The 19,763-nt window shown below is 37.9% G+C and overlaps 1 protein-coding gene across 1 annotated transcript; it reads left to right on the forward strand.

The window, feature by feature from the left end:
* The first annotated feature begins 1,175 nt into the window (after positions 1–1,175).
* LOC150103442 (techylectin-5A-like) lies at positions 1,176–17,284 on the forward strand. The gene is made up of 5 exons (XM_090398189.1): positions 1,176–1,310; positions 6,885–7,045; positions 7,483–7,588; positions 7,918–8,082; positions 16,837–17,284. The coding sequence occupies exons 1-5, from the start codon at positions 1,178–1,180 to the stop codon at positions 17,118–17,120; spliced, it is 849 nt and encodes a 282-aa protein (XP_090254315.1). The 5' UTR covers positions 1,176–1,177; the 3' UTR covers positions 17,121–17,284.
* The last annotated feature ends 2,479 nt before the right edge of the window (positions 17,285–19,763 follow it).

Here is a 19,763-nt window from a genome sequence, read left to right on the forward strand (position 1 = left end):
TCGTGAATGGGGAAAGAATAGCCACAACGTAAACAAACGCTTTACTTATATAAGTAACCCATGCATGTTGTGAGAGGCGACTAAAATGGGATGAGTTTCGAGAGTTTCGCTCTCTCAGATTTCTTCCGGAATTTTGCTTCCGGTGAGAGGGGGGGGGGTTGATTTCGGGGGAGTTGCCCTGATAGAGCATTTTAAGTCTCTGGGGAGGGTGTCCTCGAGCATGGCCCGTGAGGAGCTTTGCCGGTAGATGCTTTTCCCTAGAATATGAGCGGTTCTGCTGTGGTGGGGGGGGGGGTGCCCGTCATTGAGAGAAACCAACGCTGAGTTGGACGGTCTTTCGGCTACTTGTAGGGAGTGGTCCGGGGGGGGTCGTCTTAATTTTTATAGGTGGCTTTACTTAAAAATCCCACTGCAGTCCACGCATGTCGTACGAGGCAACTAAAATGGGTACCCAGAGAGGGTAATGGATGGCAATGCTGTAGTCAATGAAGTTCTAACTGAGGCTCAGCTATTGCTGTTACCCTGCTGCCATGATCAGGGCTTTATATAGCTCAATAACACCCTATCCTTACATTGTGCTCTACAGATAACGGGGAAGATGAAAAGCATTCTTGCTTCGCCCATCTAGCCAGTCCTTTTAAGAAGTTTTCGTGAATGATCTTCCTGATTCCTGATGTTAATCACTTGGTAATTTTTATTTTTAAGCTGATGCATCCTGTCTGGATCTGAGAACTAGTGAAGATCGTGAATTCGAGTCAGATTCCATTTCCTTTTTTAGATATAATAACATCAGAAAACAGCCAATGATCGCTGACAAGTTTCTAGAATTGTGAGTTATTTATATATTTCCTTATATAACGTACAAATAAATCAGTTATTCACAGGATACAGTTCCAGTGAATGCTAAATTTGGACAAATGTAAATGGATAAAAAAAAAGTATAAAAATGCAACGAAGTGTTGATTACTTTAGTCAGGGACAGAAGACGAAAACAGTAAGTATTCATAATTAGTTCGTTGCTCGGTGAAAATATTTAGTGAAAATTTAAATTAATAGCCTAATTCTTTTTTTAAAACAATGTTTCTCATCAAAAGACTCTTGATTATATCTGCAACGCGCGCACATACACATATTTCAATTGATAAATCTAAATTTACTTTTTTTTTCAGCGATGCTGATGCAGTTGATCTTCGTGATTTCTGTCTTGTTCTTCATAAACAAAACAAAAGCCGTTTTTAAATGTGATGTGGGTCGATCGAAAGAAAAACTGGAAGAAACATTTACGTTACTGAAAGGTGTTTTGGACAAAGGTAGTAGAATTTATTTACATTTTAATTATACCTTAACTTTCTGATAAACATTTCAGAAATGTTTATTTTTTATTGAAAAAAGTATATATATAGTGAGATTGATTTAAATAAGCTTCACTTGTTGATACCGTTATACATGTCTTCAGTGTGGCCAATATTTGATTACGGGTCCTTACTTTAATCGCGATTTTTTAGAATGAATGTCAAGAAAAGTAAGATGCGGATCGGATCGGTTGATTAGTTGTTAAGTTCCGAGGCCCTATACAAAATAACCAATTGTATTTATCTTTGAATGCTATCCGGAGAAGCTCCAAACCTCCTCTTCAGGAACTGTCGATATTCACTTTATACAACACATTCAAAACTGTAAACAATTGTTGAATAATAACAAAGTAATGTAGGCATAATTACCGTAATGGAAGAAAAGTCACAAAAAATCACAGAAAAATGTTCCTACAAAATAATCAATTGTATTTACCTTCGAATGCGATCCACCGGTCGAGTATCCAGCAAGTCAGTAAATCTTTCCTTTCGTTCAGCGCATTAATATTATCGCATTGCAACTGATGGGAATCCTGTGTTTCTGTGGATTCGTTACCTCTTTCTCTTTAAACACTACACACAAACTGTCACTACAAACTCGTTTTGTATTATAACTGTCATTCGAGCTATTTTTCCATTTAAAGATGGTACCAATGTACTTATCCATATCATGTTGGAGGCTTAATGGATTTTTTACAACACTCAAAAAGAATTAAAATAGAATTTAATACTTCCTATATTTCGTCCTAGTCACTAGGACATCTACGGGGATTACAAAAACAATTAATGTAACATATACACAAATAAAAAACAATGCTAAGCCTAACCACGTGGGTGACACTAAAGTCCTATCTAGGTAGAGCGCCCTCTAAGGGCAGTAGTAGGTGGCCTGGAATGTAAGGTGGGAACTCTGGTGATGAGTGTTTCCCAAATCTTCGGAAGCTTAATGCAACCGTATTTATTGAGATTTGGTTGGTTTTTGAGAGCTGCTGCTGCTTCTAAGAAAAGTCTCTCTTTCTTGAATTTGCTGTGGTGGAGCATGGTGGTTTTCTTCCATGATACCCTGTGGGTGGTGTCCAAAACATGGTCAGCCAAGCCTGAATGGCCATAGTTGTGTTTGAAGATGTAAGACTTGTGTTCCTCTAGACGGATGGATGCTGATCTGCCTGTCTGTCCAATGAGATTTGGTTGGTTTTTGAGAGCTGCTGCTGCTTCTAAGAAAAGTCTCTCTTTCTTGAATTTGCTGAGGTGGAGCATGGTGGTTTTCTTCCATGATACCCTGTGGGTGGTGTCCAAAACATGGTCAGCCAAGCCTGAATGGCCATTGTTGTGTTTGAAGATGAAAGACTTGTGTTCCTCTAGACGGATGGATGCTGATCTTTATTGGATGCTGAGACAGGCAGATCAGCATCCATTCGTCTAGAGGAACACAAGTCTTACATCTTCAAACACAACAATGGCCATTCAGGCTTGGCTGACCATGTTTTGGACACCACCCACAGGGTATCATGGAAGAAAACCACCATGCTCCACCACAGCAAATTCAAGAAAGAGAGACTTTTCTTAGAAGAAGCAGCAGCTCTCAAAAACCAACCAAATCTCAAAAAATACGGTTGCATTAAGCTTCCGAAGATTTGGGAAACACTCATCACCAGAGGTCCCACCTTACATTCCAGGCCACCTACTACTGCCCTTAGAGGGCACTCTACCTAGATAGGACTTTAGTGTCACCCACGTCATTGGGCTTAGTATTGTTTGTTATTTGTGTATATGTTACATTAATTGTTTTTGTAATCCCTGTAGATGTCCTAGTGACTAGGACGAAATATAGGAAGTATTAAATTCTATTTTAATTCTTTTTGAGTGTTGTAAAAATCCATTAAGCCTACAACATGATGTCCTCACAGTACTTAAGCCTCTACACACGTACTTATCCATAGTTGAAATACCATACTTACTCGAATATAACACACCCTCTCATATAACTCCCACCGCTGATTTTACTTTCCTAAAAAAGAAATTAAACAGTTTCGCATATACCTCGCACATGAAAAAAAGCTTAAAAACGTTCACGTCGGGCGATAGTAACTCGCTTGCAGCAGTAAACAACACGCCCTCCCTAACAGCCAATATACTGCAGAAGCAAGAAAAACAAGTACTTTTATTATGTCAGTAAATAAGGAGTGAGCAGTCTGTGTAATATATTTCTCAACAATTAGTGCAATTAGAGACAACTGGGATAAAAACGACACTAATTAATGAATCACATGTCCATCATACAGAAACTATGCTGTATAGACTCAAGCAAAACCATATGCAGCACCAGCAAACGGTATCTAACTAGTAACTATTGTTATCAAATAGATGTGTGTGTTTGTGTGTGTGTGTGAGTTAGCCTTCCAAAAGCAGCAATAAAATTCAACCGAACGTGTTAAAATTAATAAAGATGTTGAAACTAAGAAATATATATATATATATATATATTCGGATTATTTTATATAATTCTTTGTACTTTGACACCTGAAGAAGTTGGTTTACCAACGCGACTATGGTAAATAAATAAATAAATATATATATATGTAGAAAGTTTTAACTTGGTTATATATTATGTATTCAAGAAAATTTTAACCTTATAAATAAAATGTTTTATAAATAAAGTATTTTAATCTTATAAATAAAATCTCATCCTGAGATTTTATTTATAAGATTAAAATACCTTGTGGCAACTTGTTTTGGTAAAATACATAAGAGCTCTGCATTACTTCACTCTAAGCATTTTCAGGTCTGGCTCCCACTGACGACACCTCAACAAAGGTCGAAACCGGTATGGGTAGTGACCATTGCCTTTAATGTTTATCATCATACATCTCCGCAAGGATGTGATTCAGGTTAGCGGAAAAATACTAAGAATAGTGATCAGAGCTTTATCCGCCTTTACCACGAGTTGCCTCGACTAGCACTACCTTAGGGATCAGTTGTCTTAGACTTGCAGTACTTGCAGACGCAAACTTGACTTTCTTGTCTGTTTGCTTTCTTGGGAAATAGGATTAAAAACCAAGTTCATATAAAATTACTTGGTATCTTGAAAAAAAAAAAAAAAAAAAAAATATATATATATATATATATAATTTAGTGAATGTTGTTAGGGGAGTTTCATATATGGAATTCGGTTGAAGAGAGTTAGTATTTCAACTCAATTGTCGGATATGCTTTTTTATCTTTCGGTCGCGCGATCTTTTGTTAGTACATGTCTTAATAACCTGCCATTGCTGTCTGTTTCGCGTTACAGATTTAGTTAGGCTTAATTACCATAAAGGGAGAAAAGTCACAAAACAGAAATGTTCCAGATCCGCTCACCGGAGAGCCCCAGCTGAATTTATCTAACAGGAGATGGGGAGGAGATATTCCTGAATGTTATCAGAAAGTCCACATCATATATATAAGAAACGTAGTAGGAGTTCGTTCTAATTGACAGTATAATAAAAAGTTAGTGAAGAAGCGAAGTGGTGGAAATATACGTCTTTCATTTAATACTGTTTGGGTAGGAAACATCTGAAAAGGCCTTTCTTCACCAAAGTTCTCATTCGGTGATTTTATGTCAATAAAAAATTTCGATATAAATTAAGAATGGATGGTAGGTTAATTAAACATCTATCAAGATAATCTAATTTGGCAGTATCAAATATGCTGGTATTTGAATGCGTTTTTATGCATATATGTATCGTAAGAAGTAGACATACGCGGGAGGTCTGAAACATTTTCGGCCTAACAACGAAAAAACAAATTCATAATTTCAAAATTATTTTTATTTTTCAATATAATCTCCCTTAAGACTAATACATTTATTCCAGCGATGCTCAAGCGCATCTTTTCAGTGAGATCTGAAAAATATCCACCTGCAGCTGCAATCACCTCTTGATTCGAAAAAAAATGCTGACCAGCGAAGAAGAGTTTTAGTTTTGGGAAGAGACAGAAGTCAGAGGGAGCCAAATCTAGGGAATAGGTTAGATGTTGCAACAATTCATAGTGCAGATCCCTTAATTTTCCCATTACCAAAACATCTTTGCCGGCAGGTGCATTGTCCTGATGAAAGATGATTTTTTTCTTCTGCAAACCGGATCTTTTCTCACGAATGTTTTCGTCTAGTCTGGTTAAAAAGATCGAAATAATATTCCCCGGTTATTGTTTTACCCTTTTCAATAAAATTAATAAACAAAATGCCTTTAGCATTCGAAACACCGATGCCATGTCTTCTTTGGCGCTAACCAACCGGCTTCTTCCCACTATTTTGACTGCTGTTTGGATTCTCTTCTGTAATGGTGAATCCAAGTCTCATCCATAGTAAAAAATCGACGCACAAAATCAGTTATATTCTTGTGAAAACGCTCCAAGCACTGTTCAGAGATTTTCATGCGAGTGCGATTGGGGCACCCCATCTTGCGCAAAGCTTTTTAATTGCTTCTTCATGCAAAATTTATCCTATACATTGTTTTCAAATGCCTATAGTCTAAGCAGTTTCACGCACTTTGACTCGCCGGTCATCCAATACCATATCGTGCATTGATCAATGATTTCTGGCGTTGTTACATTTTTTGGACGTCCTTCACGTGGATCATCTTCAAGGCTGGTACGACCTCATTTAAACTCGGCAGCCCATTTCTTAATTATCGAAAACGAAGGAGAAGAGTGCATATAAACTTTTATCAACTTCGAATGAATTTCTTTTGGGGTTTAAACCTTCTTTTACAAAGCATTTTTTAACCACACTATACTCAATTTTATCAATTTCTAGGTTTATAGACAAACGTTTGCTTCAGACAGCTATATATATATAAAAACTACTTGATAGAATGACTTGCAATTTCACATTGATGCTTATGACAGACGTACCAACTTAGAAAAAGAAATCTTGCCGATAGTGCTGCCATCAATGGTCGAGGCCGCGAAACTTTCCAACCACCCACGTTTACAAGCCATCCTATACACAAGGAGTGAATTCTCTATACTCAATTTAATTGCTTCAGCGTTATTTATAAAATATAAAATTTATTTTCAATGAAAGCACAATACCTTAAAGTGCGATTCCTCTTGCTTTGTCTTTAGAAAGAATATTTCTGAACATATTTTATTACATTTAGAAAATTTAATGAAATCTGTCAAGTGATGCAGGACTTCAACTTCAACAAGCGAATGCGACAGAGAATCTAGAAATGGCATCTACATTCAGCTATTGGAGACAAGAAAAAAATGAGATAAGAAAGTTATGGGTGCTGTCTTCCGATAATGCCTGTTTAACTAATGTCATCTGCTCAGTGAATAGTACGAGAAAAATTATTTATTTTACAAAATTCCTTCATCTATCCATCTGCTTTTTCTGGTAAAACATTGTGTGAAACCGCTATTGTGCTTTGTGGATTGACTGTAGAGTTACCTTTTAGCAATGCTGTCTTATATCAGTCACTTAGTTTAATTGTCGGAAAATATCTTAATAGTTTTAACTTACGAATTTTTTTTTTTAAATTTTTATTCCAGTGGACTCTCCTCTTTACGCTCATACACCAGTGGACTGTGCCGAAGTGTTACAAGGAGGACAGAACAATAGCGGGATATACAAGATATGGCCGAGAAATAGAGTGGTCCGAAATAGCTTTGACGTGTATTGTGACATGGTTACTGATGGCGGAGGATGGACAGTTAGTATCATTCTTTTATTCCTGCTTTAATTAAACGAAGAGAAACTCCAGGTTGAATACGAATGTATTCATTTTCAATACTGATATTATAGAAAATAGAATTAACCGGTTCAACAAAACAATAGATTATTTGTATCGGTTTGATGGGGATTCGGAATACAGAGTTCATGGACCAACAGTGTTAGAATGACTGTTGTTTAATAAAACGAGGTTTATCTACAAGAAATTAGAATTCAAATACTCACACAAATTTTTGTATGAGTATTTACTAATAGTTTGTTTCGGTGTCATTGTTGAGTTTAATTTCGAAACGTTCTGCATGGCAAATAGTCTGAAATGGCATAAAAACACAAATTGCTTTTGGTATGAGTATTTAGAAATATAATTACATTTTTGATAATGTTTCATAATTAATAAAAACATTATTTTATTTTAAGGTGATTCAAAGAAGAGGAGATTTTGGAAAATCCGAAGATTATTTCTACAGAGAATGGGAAACATACAAAAAAGGTTTCGGAGATATTAATCAAGACTTCTGGTTAGGTAAGCCAATCATTGACATTGGAAATATCCTTCTAAATTTTTTGAAGTTACAAATTTAAATAAATAGCATTCTTAGTAAATTTAATATAAAAAAACAAACATTCTAAAATCCATAACATTTTAAATATGTTCTTGATTAATGTATACAAGTTAAATATGAACAGAAAAGAATTCTAAGATAAATATAAAATTATGACAAAAATCATAAAAGGATTGATGTATTAAAAGAATAAAAGGTGTGAAGAATAGACAGTGATTTTTTTAATTTTAACAGGAAGTTTCAAAAATGTCCATTACTCCCAATTGCTGAATAAATGATACTTTTACAGGTAACGATAATATACATGCGATAACCGAGCTGCAGAAGAACTCTATCTGGTTTGATCTTCAAGATGTAGATGGTGAATCGAGGTATGCTTTGTATAGCGAGTTCTGGGTCGAGGGAGAGGAAAATAACTACACGATGCATGTGAGCGACTACACCGGAACCTCTGGTAAGTTTTACTTTTTGTTTCAGCTTCATTTTATTTCCTCTCACCAGATGGCATTATAGCATTCTTTATGTCATGCAGTAGATGTAGTGATGAAAGGCTGAAGTAGCAAGAACTGCATATATGGAACAGTGTTTTTCAGAGTTTATATTTTGTATTTTTAATTTAAACTTATAGTTCATGAATTTGTGTTGATACAAGAAAGGGCGTTCAGCGAACTTTTACCATAAAGTTGAAGGCATAAAATTGTATCAAATGCCATTATAGGCTGCAGTGTTAAGATTCTCGGTCACTGGAATTATGAATCTAGCTAATCGTGAAAAACATCACAGACCATGATGCCTCATCTACAAAATTAAAATTAAAGACAATAAATTTAAACTTAAACGAACACATCATTCCTTTTATGTAAACTAGCGTATACACTTCTTGATCATTGTCAGTAAATGACGTTTATTTTCTTAAGTGGAATGCAAAGATTTGTTTCCATAACTCTACAGATATAATAATTGAAACCTGTCTCTTCATCAGATGCATCCGTAGTCGCTGAATGTACAATGGAAATATCCTATATTGCGGAATCTGCCTTTACAGTGCACCCCGCATTGTGTTCAATTACTCTGCTCTCTTCAGGGCGCTGTTAATGAGTATATCCATCATTATGTCCATCAAGTCAAGATACCAACTTGACTTGACTTACTTGTCTGTTTGCTTACTTGGGAAATAGGATTAAAACCAAGTTTATATAAAATTGCTTGGTATCTTTAACGGACAGTATGCCCAAGGTAAAAAACTTTCTCTCTCTCTCTATATATATATATAATGATAAGCCTTTTTATGTAACGTTTTTGTGTCACGTTTTTTGTCAAGTTATTTGAAACGTTTCGAAACTCAGGAGGGGCTACCCCTGAGTGTCGAGTCTTCAAAATTCGAGTGATCAGAATTCAAGGAGAACTGGCCTACCAGTCCAGAACTCGGTACCCTCATTTCGAGTATTAAAAATTCAAGGAAAACCGGCCTACCAGTCCGGAACTTGATGGGTTGGGCCCTAGTGTATATATATATATATATATATATATATATATATATATATATATATATATATATATATATTTATATATTCATTTTAAATAAATTGACTAAAAATCCGAGAATTATAACAAATTGAGATTTATTTGAAAACGCAACATGTTTCGTTGGGATTGACTTCATCAGGCGTTAAGAAGCTATTAAAAGACACTGGAAAAAAATTGAGACACGCTAAAGCTATACAATTATAAAGTTATCATATTTGACTGTAAATTACAGTTATTATGAACTTGAGCTATAGTCCGTGTTAATTTATATATATATATATATATATATATATAAAATACAAGTAATATATAAATATATATATAAATAAGTTTTTTTAACTTGGCTAATGTATATTAGGGTTACCAAGTAATTTTATAAACTGGGTTATTTTACTCTTAATCCCAAGTAAGCAAACAGTTAAGTTTGCGCCTGACCGTAGTTCAAGTCTAAAGGTGGTGCAACACCAGGGCAACTCATTGTAAAGGTGAGTAAAGCTCTGATCACTATTCTTATTATTTTCCATAATGTAAAGTACATCTCACTAAGAGATGTATACTGCAATACATTATAGGTGGGGTCACTACCCAGATGTATACTAGTTGAGGTATACATCTCTTAGTGAGATGTGCTTTACATTATGGAAAATACTAAGAATAGTGATCAGAGCTTTACTCAGCTTTACAATGAGTTGCCCTGGTATTGCACCACCTTTAGACTTGAGCTACATTCAGGCGCAAACTTAACTGTTTGCTTACTTGGGATTAGGAGTAAAATAACCCAGTTTATAAATTACTTGGTAACCCTAATAAATAAATATATAAAAATATATAAAATATATACGTATAAAATTCAAGTAATAGTCCTTATATAAAATACAAGTAATAGTCATATATATATTATATATAAGGGGCGAAGCAAGAATGCTTTTCATCTTCCCCGTTATCTGTAGAGGACAGTGTAGGGATAAGATGTTATTCAGCTATTAAAGCTCTGATCATTGCAGGAGGGTAACAGCAATAGCCAAGCCGCAGTTAGTACTTCATTGGCTACTGCATGCATTGGCTACATATATGCCATCCATTACCTCCAAGGGTATTAATCACCGAATGTCACGGTCGATTCCTCAATACAAGTAATTTACATTAACATTAACATTTCTGGCTAGATGGGTGAAGCAAAATTGCTTTTCATATTCCCCTTTGTCTTGTAATAGAAGAACTTTGAATGGAGTGTTTGTGAGCTATATGCTCGCCTATTGAGGGCAGTGAAGTTAGTTCCGTTCAGCTGAACTTAAAATAGATTTTGGTCTTTTAAATTTCTAGATTTCTTCTTCATTATATTCCGAGGCTTCCTTGATTAACGGGTTTGGATGGTTACTTGTCTTGGTAAAGAACTTCTCAGCTAGATTTATGAGAAAGGAATAGATATAAGGGATATTAACTTCTCTATGGATCTGGGTGTTTCTTGTGAACCAGGGGGCATCCAGAATCATCCTCAGGCACTTATTCTGTAATCTCTGAAGTTTTAGAATGTTAGAATTTGCGGTGTGGCTCCAAGCTGGGGACGCGTAAGTGATAACCGGTCTAATTACCATCTTGTAAATTGTTAATTTTGTTTGCATGTCCAGTTTACTTTGTCTGTTGATCATAGGGTAGAGCTGTGCTAAGACGTTGGATGTCTTTGAGGAAATGTAACTAATATATTTGCTGAATAGGAGTTTACTATCAGGAATCACTCCAAGATATTTAACTTCAGTCTGCCATGGAATCTTTACTCCCAATGAATAAATATCCTCCATGGTATGGATTTTCTTTCTAGTAAACAGTATGGCTGAGCTTTTCTGGGGGTTAACTTGGATCCTCCAGTCTGCCATCCACTTTTCTAAAGTGTGTATGCTATTTTTTAGTCTTTTAGTTGCCAGTTTTGGGCTCAGTGAACTTGACATCAGTGCAGTATCATCAGCATATAATGCATTGAATGTTGTTCTTGGGTTCAGAGGGATGTCTGCTACATAGATTGAAAACAGTAGAGGTGCCAGAAGAGATCCTTGAGGTACGCCTGCCGAGATCCTGCGTCTGGGCGAAACCATTTCGCCTACCCTGACCTGCATGTATCTGTCTTTCAGATAAGAATGTATTACCTTTATTAGTCTGACTGAGAAATTAAATTTTATCAGTTTGTAGAGAAGACCTTGATGCCATACTTTATCAAACGCCTTCTCTGTGTCGATGAAGATGGCAGCTGTATTGAGTTTCCAGTTGAAACCTTTAGTAATGATTTCCACCAGCCGGTGCACTTGTTGGGCTGTACTATGGGCCCTACGGAAGCCGAACTGTTCGTTAGGCGCTAAATTCCTAACTTATCTGTTTCTGCTTGGAATCTTGAGAGGATCACTTTCTCTGTTACCTTTCCGAGGCTGGATAATAGGCTTATGGGTCTGTAGCTTTCAGGAAGGTGAGCCTTTTTTTCTGGCTTCTTCAGTGGTATGATTGTGGCTGTTTTCCATGTAGAAGGGAAATAATGGAATCTAAAGATAGCATTTGTAATGTCGACGAGATGGACTATGGCCTTTCTTGGAAGTAGTTTTACTATTCTGTTAGTTATGCCATCCGGTCCTGGAGCTTTTCTATTGTTTAGATTGGAGATGATATTTATCATTTCTGTTGGATTTGTAGGAGTGATATGTTCTGAGTTGACAATGTTCTGTCTTAAGGTTGACCTAACATGACGATGAATCTTGTACATAAGGTTGATATTTATAGTATACGATGGGTTGCACTGAGATTCTAGGTTATCTACTAGTGCTTCGGCTTTCTCTTCATCTTTGTGAACTGTCCCTTTCTTGGTTTGGACAGGGGGTATGAGTTGCTTTTTGGTGCGGATTGCTCTTAAGAATTTCCATACAGAATGATCTTCAGTATTGAAGTTAGCCAATTTGGTTTCCCATTGATGGTTTCTGTGTTTTTGAAGAGCTTCTCGGACCTGCCTGTTTAGATTGTTCAATACTTTTTTATCTTGTGGGGCTCTGGTATTGTGGTATCTCTTTCTGGCTCTATTTTTGCTCTGATTAGGTCCATGATTTCTTCAGGGATACGGTTTGTTCTGTTGAAGACAGTTGATTGTCTGACTGATTCAATTGCTTTCTGAATTTGTATGGTTAAGTTATTTATTGCTGTGTCAATCTCTTCCTTTTTACTGATATTGGGTACTGGACCAATATGATCGGGAAGAACCTTGGCTAACTTGTCCCATGGTATGAATGCGTGCAGAGGAGAGAATTGATCTGATGAACCTAGATTGAGCACTATGGGACTGTGGTCAGAAGATAATTCGTTGACTGATTCCAATTTGAATTGGTATCTTAAATTTTTAAAAATGACAATGTCCAGCACATCCGAGCCACCCGAAGGGCTGAAATGGGCGGGCTCAGTAGGGACGGCGACTACAACAGAGTTGAGCATTGCATAGTTGAAAAGTGTGTGGCCTTTGGTTTTAGTAGATGAGCTGTACCAAGATGTGTGTTTTGAGTTGAAGTCTCCTGCTATTATTATGGAGTCATTTGGACTAAGTACGGAGTCTAGATCTGTTGTCAGCAGAGGAATGCTTGGAGGGTTATATGCAGCATAGATCTTGAGACTCCCAGCATTGAAGGTATGTACCTCCACACCAGTCACCTCCAGGTTTACTGTTTTGGGCTTGTCTATTGTGTTATGATTCAAATAACTCTTTATATATATGGCTGTGCCTCCACCTCTTGTGCCAGTTCTGTCGTTTCTGTACATAGCGTATCCACGGATTTTTGGGATATTAGCTGGTCTTAGGTGTGTTTCACCAATCAAGATGATATCAGCACTGAGACGAGTTGAAAGTTCTTGTAGTTCCAAAATCTTGTTCATCAATCCATTTGCATTCCATGCTATTATCTTAAGAGCTTTTGGTTTGAATTTATTATTCATGACAGATGGCTGTTATAATGTTTTGAGTGCTTTGCAGGAATCTCTTTCTGGAAGATGTTGAGGGGCATGTCTTGCTGAATTCTTGCAGCATAGTGGCAAGTGAGGCTGTTAAAACGGATGTTATGTTGGAGCTTTCTAGCTCGAGAGATATAGGAGGCTTAGTTCTTGCAGCCTCAGCATATATTTTGGTCATGGTTGTTCCTTCTTGTGAGGAAGAAGGCAAGGTGTTTCGGACTGGAAGACGATTTGTTTGGTTGCTTAAAACGTCTTTACGTGGCGGAACAAGATTGACTTTTGTTGGTCCTCGGTTTTTTGGATTGGAAAGGCATCCCTTGTAGTTGGCGGGATGAGGTCCTTTGCAGTTTGCACAGCATGCTGGAGTTGTGCGAGGTTTGGTGCAAGAGATGGTCTGGTGTCCCTCGCCTCACTTCAAGCACCTGTAGGCTGCCTTACATAATTTTTGGGCATGTCCAAATCTTTGGCATCTATGACACTGACCTGCAGATGCTCTTTTCCTTAGAGGCTCAGTTGTAATTTTGAGACCGCATACTACAGTCAGTTCATAGATCTGCTTTTGTGTGTTGTTTATTTCCACCAGCACCAAAGGCATTGGCCTTTTATCTGCTCTGAGCATTCTGCTCACTTTAACTGGGGACAGGCCCTGTCTGGAGAGATCAGTGGACACATCTTCAGGAGTGATACCTTCAGCTATCCCACGTAGAACAACTTTCAGGTACTTTTCACTAGGTAAAGTGAAGGTGTGGTATGGGACACTAGCTTTGTCCAGAAATCTGGTCATCTGTCTGTAATCCGAGACTGTAGAGGATTGTATTTTAACTCCCTCATCTGTGTTTTTAGCCCATGAGAATGAGATGTTTTGCTCTCTTAGGGCTGATGAGATAGGGATCCATTTTTCTTTATCCCTTAATATGACTGGTGGTATCTTTTCTTTAGGACCATTGTGTGCTTCTATCCCTGATGTTTTGGGTTCTTCCACATTGGTGGAGATTTTCCTATTCTTTTTCACCAATTGGAACTCTATATCAGTTTCCAAGCTATGATGTCTGCTGTCTTGGGATGTAGCATCTTCCATACTCGGGGAGTGTGCTAAATCTGATTGCGTCTGAGTTATGGGCTCTTCACTAATGTCAACCATATTATCCTCTGTGACTGCTGTGGGAGGAAATGTGTCAAAGAGCTTGACTTTTCCTGGCCAATTATCACTCAGCAGCTTTCCCAGTCTGAGGAATTCAAAGTAAACTTCCTTGAATCTGGCCTCATTTAGAAGTTTTGAAATTATAATATTCGGAAATAAGTCACGGATGGAGAAAGAGTAGAGATTGCTCAAGTGTTCCGAGCAGGTAAAGATAATCCCGTGGACTTTTGAGGGTCCACTAGCAAATCCCGTAGACACACTAAGGTGTCTACCAGCAATAAGATGTGGCGATATAAAATACAACAATGGCGATACTAGCGGCAGTAGGCCTAGCGTATCGCCCTTGTAAATTCAATAGACTTACCTGGATAAACCAGTATAGAAAATAAAGTACCTGTTTATGGCATCAAGTAATTAACTGATATTATTAATGAATAAGCATAAATCTCTAAAAATATATCAGTCAAATTCACAATTCACCATCAAAAATATACACTACACGAAACACTAACACGCGAGCCGCCATCTTACTTCAGTCACTCTCAATCAACACTCATTCAATACAAGTAATGATAACTGATAACTTTTGTGGCTTGATGGATATCAATCCCGTGGATTCTGATCCCTACGAATAGACTTATATTAGAGGTTAGCGAGCACTTGGCTCACCCTGTTTAGGGCAATGAGGAAGCCCCTGAGCCGAAAGGCAGTGCAGCTTTCGGGCGCTTAGAAAACTCCTGAATGAGTTGCTTGGAATGAAAAGCTGCTTACGTGAAAAAGTAGCGGTAGTGTTACGAAGCAATGTGGAAATATCTGGGATATCAGCATCGAGATGCAGGAGAGCATGTCATTTGTTGATCATGGAGAAGATGACTTGAGTATTTCTGAGGAATTTCTTAGTGTCGGCTTGGCTGGGGTTCATGTTGCTAAAGGCCATTAGCATCTCCCCTAGCGAGGCAGCAAGAATTAGTGTAGAGTTTTCGCTGTAAGCTGTCGAGGCTACTGGTAAGATTCGCGGAGAGACCGCAGAAGCGTATGTTTTATCGGCGGGAACACTCCGCATTGTGACTTCCGGCGAAGTTTCGTGGCTTGAATCTGAGTGGGCGGAGCCAACGCCGCTCTTGTCTTCCGTAGGTTAGAAGGGTGAATTGAGCAGCCTTTATAATTGGATGGATGATGACCGCCACAATTCGCACATTTAGCAGGTGTAGACCGTGATTTTGTGCAAGTGTGCGAGGGATGGCTGTCACCACACTTTACGCACTTGTAATCTGCTTTACATAACTTTTGTGCATGCCCAAATGTTTGGCAGCGGTGGCACTGACCGGCGGATGCCTTTCTTCTGAGTGGTTCGATCTTGATGACTAAGTTGCAGACTGTAGTAAGGTCGTAAATTTCTCTCTGATCTTTACTGATCTCCACTAAGACCAGAGGCATGGGGCGCTTGTCTGCGCGGTACATGCGCGAGATCTTAATTGGTTCAAGACCTTGTGATCTGAGGTCAGTAGCTATTTCATCAGCTGTTATGGTTTCTGCCAGACCTCTGATGACTACCTTAAGGTTTTTTTCACTTTTCAGTTGATATGTGTGATATGGGACAAACTGTTCATCCATAAGTCTGGTGAGCTGGCGATAGTCCGTTGCTCCTTGAGGCTGTATGCGGATTCCATCGTCGGTGTTTTTAGCTGATGAGAACTTGATGTTATTGTTCTTCATCATCTCTGCAAGTGACGACCAGTTTTCTTTAGCTCTCAAGATTACTGGTGGAATCTTCTCTTTGGGCTGTGTCAATGTATCTGTCTCTGTCTTTCATCAGCTAGTGCTGATGTGTCCATTGCAGCTGTAGATTCCAACGTCTGAGGTATTATTTCAGGATCTGCTGCATGGGATTTTTTCCTTCTCTTCTTCCGTCTGACCTCCTGAAAGCCACTGGAGTTTGAAAGAGAGATGTCTTCATTTGTTATTGCTGGCTCGCTGGCGTTGTCATGTGAAGGGTGAGGAAGTTCAGAGGGATGGGAATCCTCTGTCTCCGATTCAAGGATCTGGTGTGCTCCGATTTCATCTGGCCATTTTTATGTAGCAAGTTGCCTCTAAATCCCTGAATAGCGTCAAAAGTTCCTGAAAAGTGAGATCGTCGAAAGATTTGTGCATGGCTAGGCTTACGAAAACGAAACAGAAATTAAAAAGTCTTACCTGCTCTGCTGATCGAGCACGAATGCCTTATCGAGAGTCTCGATCTCTAATCATCAGTATTAAATCAAAACTTTATGTAATAACTAGAGCGCTGAGAAACACGTCTATCCTCACTAAAATCATAATAATCCAGTAATCGTGATCAAAATCAAAAGAGAATACAAGTTAATTGGTACCGAAAGCAGAAGCCATATTACAGTAATCAAAAATCGAATTAGTGTCCAACCTGTTTTCAAATAAACTACTTATTTGCAAAAATAAAAATTATTTTTTTTCACGAAATTGAGTGAAATATTATAGTTTACAAGAAATTATATTATTATTACTAATAATAATTTAAATATAAATAATTAAAACTTATATTTATGTCAACAGGTGATTCTTTCTCTCCACATAACGGAATGCAGTTTTCCACCAAAGACAGAGATAATGACATATGGGATAAGAGTTGTGCTGTAGATCGCAAAGGTGGCTGGTGGTACTGGAAATGCCAAGATTCAAATTTGAATGGACTTTATCTAAAGGGAAACTATACAGGTACGGCTCATGGAATGGCTTGGTATGAATGGAAAGGAAAACTTGATTCTCTAGCTGCTACTGAGATGAAAATTCGTCCTGCCGATTTCAGAAGAACCAGAAAAGCCACAATCCCACATTAGTCATTTCATAAAGCTCGGGTCTTAAATTTCTTTTCTACTGACTTAATGTTAATTAAAAAAAACGAAATCGAGGTGTTTGAAATAGGTTGTACAACTGAATACATAAAGCTGATATATGGGACTGAAAGTTGGTTGAGTTAGAAATAAAACAGTTGATCAAATAATGAAGACACAAATATAACTATTGTTTCGGAGGAGTAAACAGATGCCATGAATGGCAGAAACATATTAAAATGAATACATGAAAAGAACTGACTTGATATTGTTAATATTCAAGAATGGATATAGAGAGTTAGTCATAGAGGATAGTGCACGGGACCGAACCCGATGGTATCTCATCTGCTGGAGGCGACATTTCAACAGGCTACATTTTCTCCTAAATCACTTACTCCCACATGGCACTGTGCTGTTATAGGTCTTGGAACCGTTCATGTGTGGCTTAACATAAAAAATATGTACGCTTGTAGCTCGGTAGCGATATTTATTTTCACCAGTTCATGACTACCATTATTGATTATTCAAAATTTACAAGTCTGTAAGATTTATGAAGAATGGTCGAAATTGTTTTTCTGAATAGAGGTTCCTTGGAATTGGAAAGATTGTTGATATTATTATTGAACACTTTCGATTTCAATCATCCCAGAAGAATTTAGAAGCCATTTCGATATTTTTATGTATAACTTTTTTCATGTTTAACATTTTGAAAGTTTATGAAAGTTTTTCTCATTCCTTGATTTATTTCAAAATTGTAATAGAAAGAATTGAGAGTTGATTATCAGAATAGTTCGTTTGCGTAATGTACTTAAAAAAAAACAACCGAATTTTATCTTCTACATATATGTTCATCATATTAGCCTTGTTGACGGAATGGTTAGAGTATCAGCTCTCAAACCACATGTTTGTGATTATCATTAGGGAGTGATGAAATTTTTTTTCAAGGTGTACCAACCCCAGCTTTCCTTATTGAAGAGCTGAAGCTTCTTGAAAAACGTTCCGTGGTGGTCTCTAGAACTGTCTTTTTTCCCGTCTATATAAAACCATCTTAAAGCTAAATACGAATATAAAACTTACTATCTGTTCCGATTTCATTTTTAATCTAATATCCTCTCTTGAGGTATACCCGGCATTCTCTTCCCATTTGGTTTATATTTTATTAATTATTTAGAATATCCGGTGGTCGTCATTGTGTTTATTTGTTCTGTTTTTTCCGCCCCCCCCCCAATAATGTGCATTGGCGGTTCTTCTGATCAGTCTCTTTTCACATTTTATTATGCAAGAGATGAAAGAAACAGAAGAATATATTTTAAAATTAACAAAAATACAAAATGTTACACTGTTTGGAAAGAAATCAACGGACACCATAGTGTGAGGAACAAACAGCCATGGCACCTGCCTTAATAACATGGAAGATCGCCTTGTAATTACTGGGATTACAGCAACAATCCTAACGGACATACTTTCCACAAACGTACGATAGCGATCAATGGGAATTTTCGACCATTTTTCCTATAGGCGCGTGATAAGGTCCTGGACAATTGTGGGGCGAACGTCTCTTGACTTCACCCGAAGCTACAGTTCATCCCACAGATGTTCTATTAAACATCTGTAGGATGAACGGGAGATGTGTGAGTCCAGTCGTGTGTGATGACGTTCATATCCACAAACCACGCAGTTACAGCAACAGCCTTATGATAAGGGTCTTGCTGAAAGAGACAATGGTCAGTTCCGTAGTAACGTCACAAAGTCTCTTTCAGCGAGACAATGCACCTTATCATAAGGCTGTTGCTGTAACTGCGTGGTTTGTGGACACGAACAATATCACACTTGAATGGCTTCCACATCTCCATCTCCACTAGAGATGTGGAAGCATCTCCACCGGATTGTCCGGAATGTTCAGATACCTCTAGGAGGCACCACCAACAGAGGTCGTCCGAGGCCAATTCACGAAGAAAAGGCCCATATATCACCGCTACCTCCGAATTTCATGGTTACGCATTCTGGTAGGAGACATTCACCGGGCATCAGCCTTACCCACACCCATTTATGTGCTCGATAGAGAGGGTAACGTGATTCGTCGCTCCATAACGCAGCTTTCCAAACTACCATGTTTCACTGTACGAGCTCTTTGTACAACTGAAAAGGACCTACATTTTGATTCAAGTAACGTGGAGTTTGCATATTGCGGTCCTACCATGGAAATCCATGTTGTGAGCCTCGGTTCTGAATGTTTTTGTGCAGATTCGTGGTGCAGTCGATGTCTAGAACTCCGCATTCAACGTGTCGGCCAACGAATGGCGATTTTTATATATTATCGTACGTAGCATTCTACGATCAAGTTCGGTGAATGTAATGGGTCGTCCGCTGCGAGTAGTACTTGCAGTTGACTACTTGCGCATCCATCTCAGTATTGTATCACTGATTGTTGACCTGGGATAGCCCAGGTCAACAATCAGTGATACAATTATTGCTGAACAGATAAGCTTGCAACATGGTATTCTATCACAACGCCTCCTTCAAACTTCGTCAATTCCCTCCTCGCAGCCATTTCACCCGAACACAGTGGCAATGATTTGGGGCATCCTACTCCTCTAATTTTTATCGGCTACAAATACGCAATTCGTTACACGGCACGAAGCACTTTGC

This window comes from Typopeltis vanoorti, chromosome 9, assembly GCF_054136105.1.
Source record: "Typopeltis vanoorti isolate ZY-2024b chromosome 9, IOZ_Tvanoo_1.0, whole genome shotgun sequence".
Lineage (NCBI taxonomy): Eukaryota > Metazoa > Arthropoda > Arachnida > Uropygi > Thelyphonidae > Typopeltis > Typopeltis vanoorti.

What these genes read in the sequence shown, in the direction of transcription:
- LOC150103442 (XM_090398189.1), top strand. Translation starts at nt 1,178, where the DNA reads ATGCAGTTGATCTTCGTGATTTCTGTCTTGTTCTTCATAAACAAAACA. An exon ending in GAAAGGTGTTTTGGACAAAG is followed by an intron (nt 1,311 to 6,884) that starts GTAGTAGAATTT and finishes TTTTTATTCCAG; the next exon opens with TGGACTCTCCTCTTTACGCT. An exon ending in TAATCAAGACTTCTGGTTAG is followed by an intron (nt 7,589 to 7,917) that starts GTAAGCCAATCA and finishes ATACTTTTACAG; the next exon opens with GTAACGATAATATACATGCG.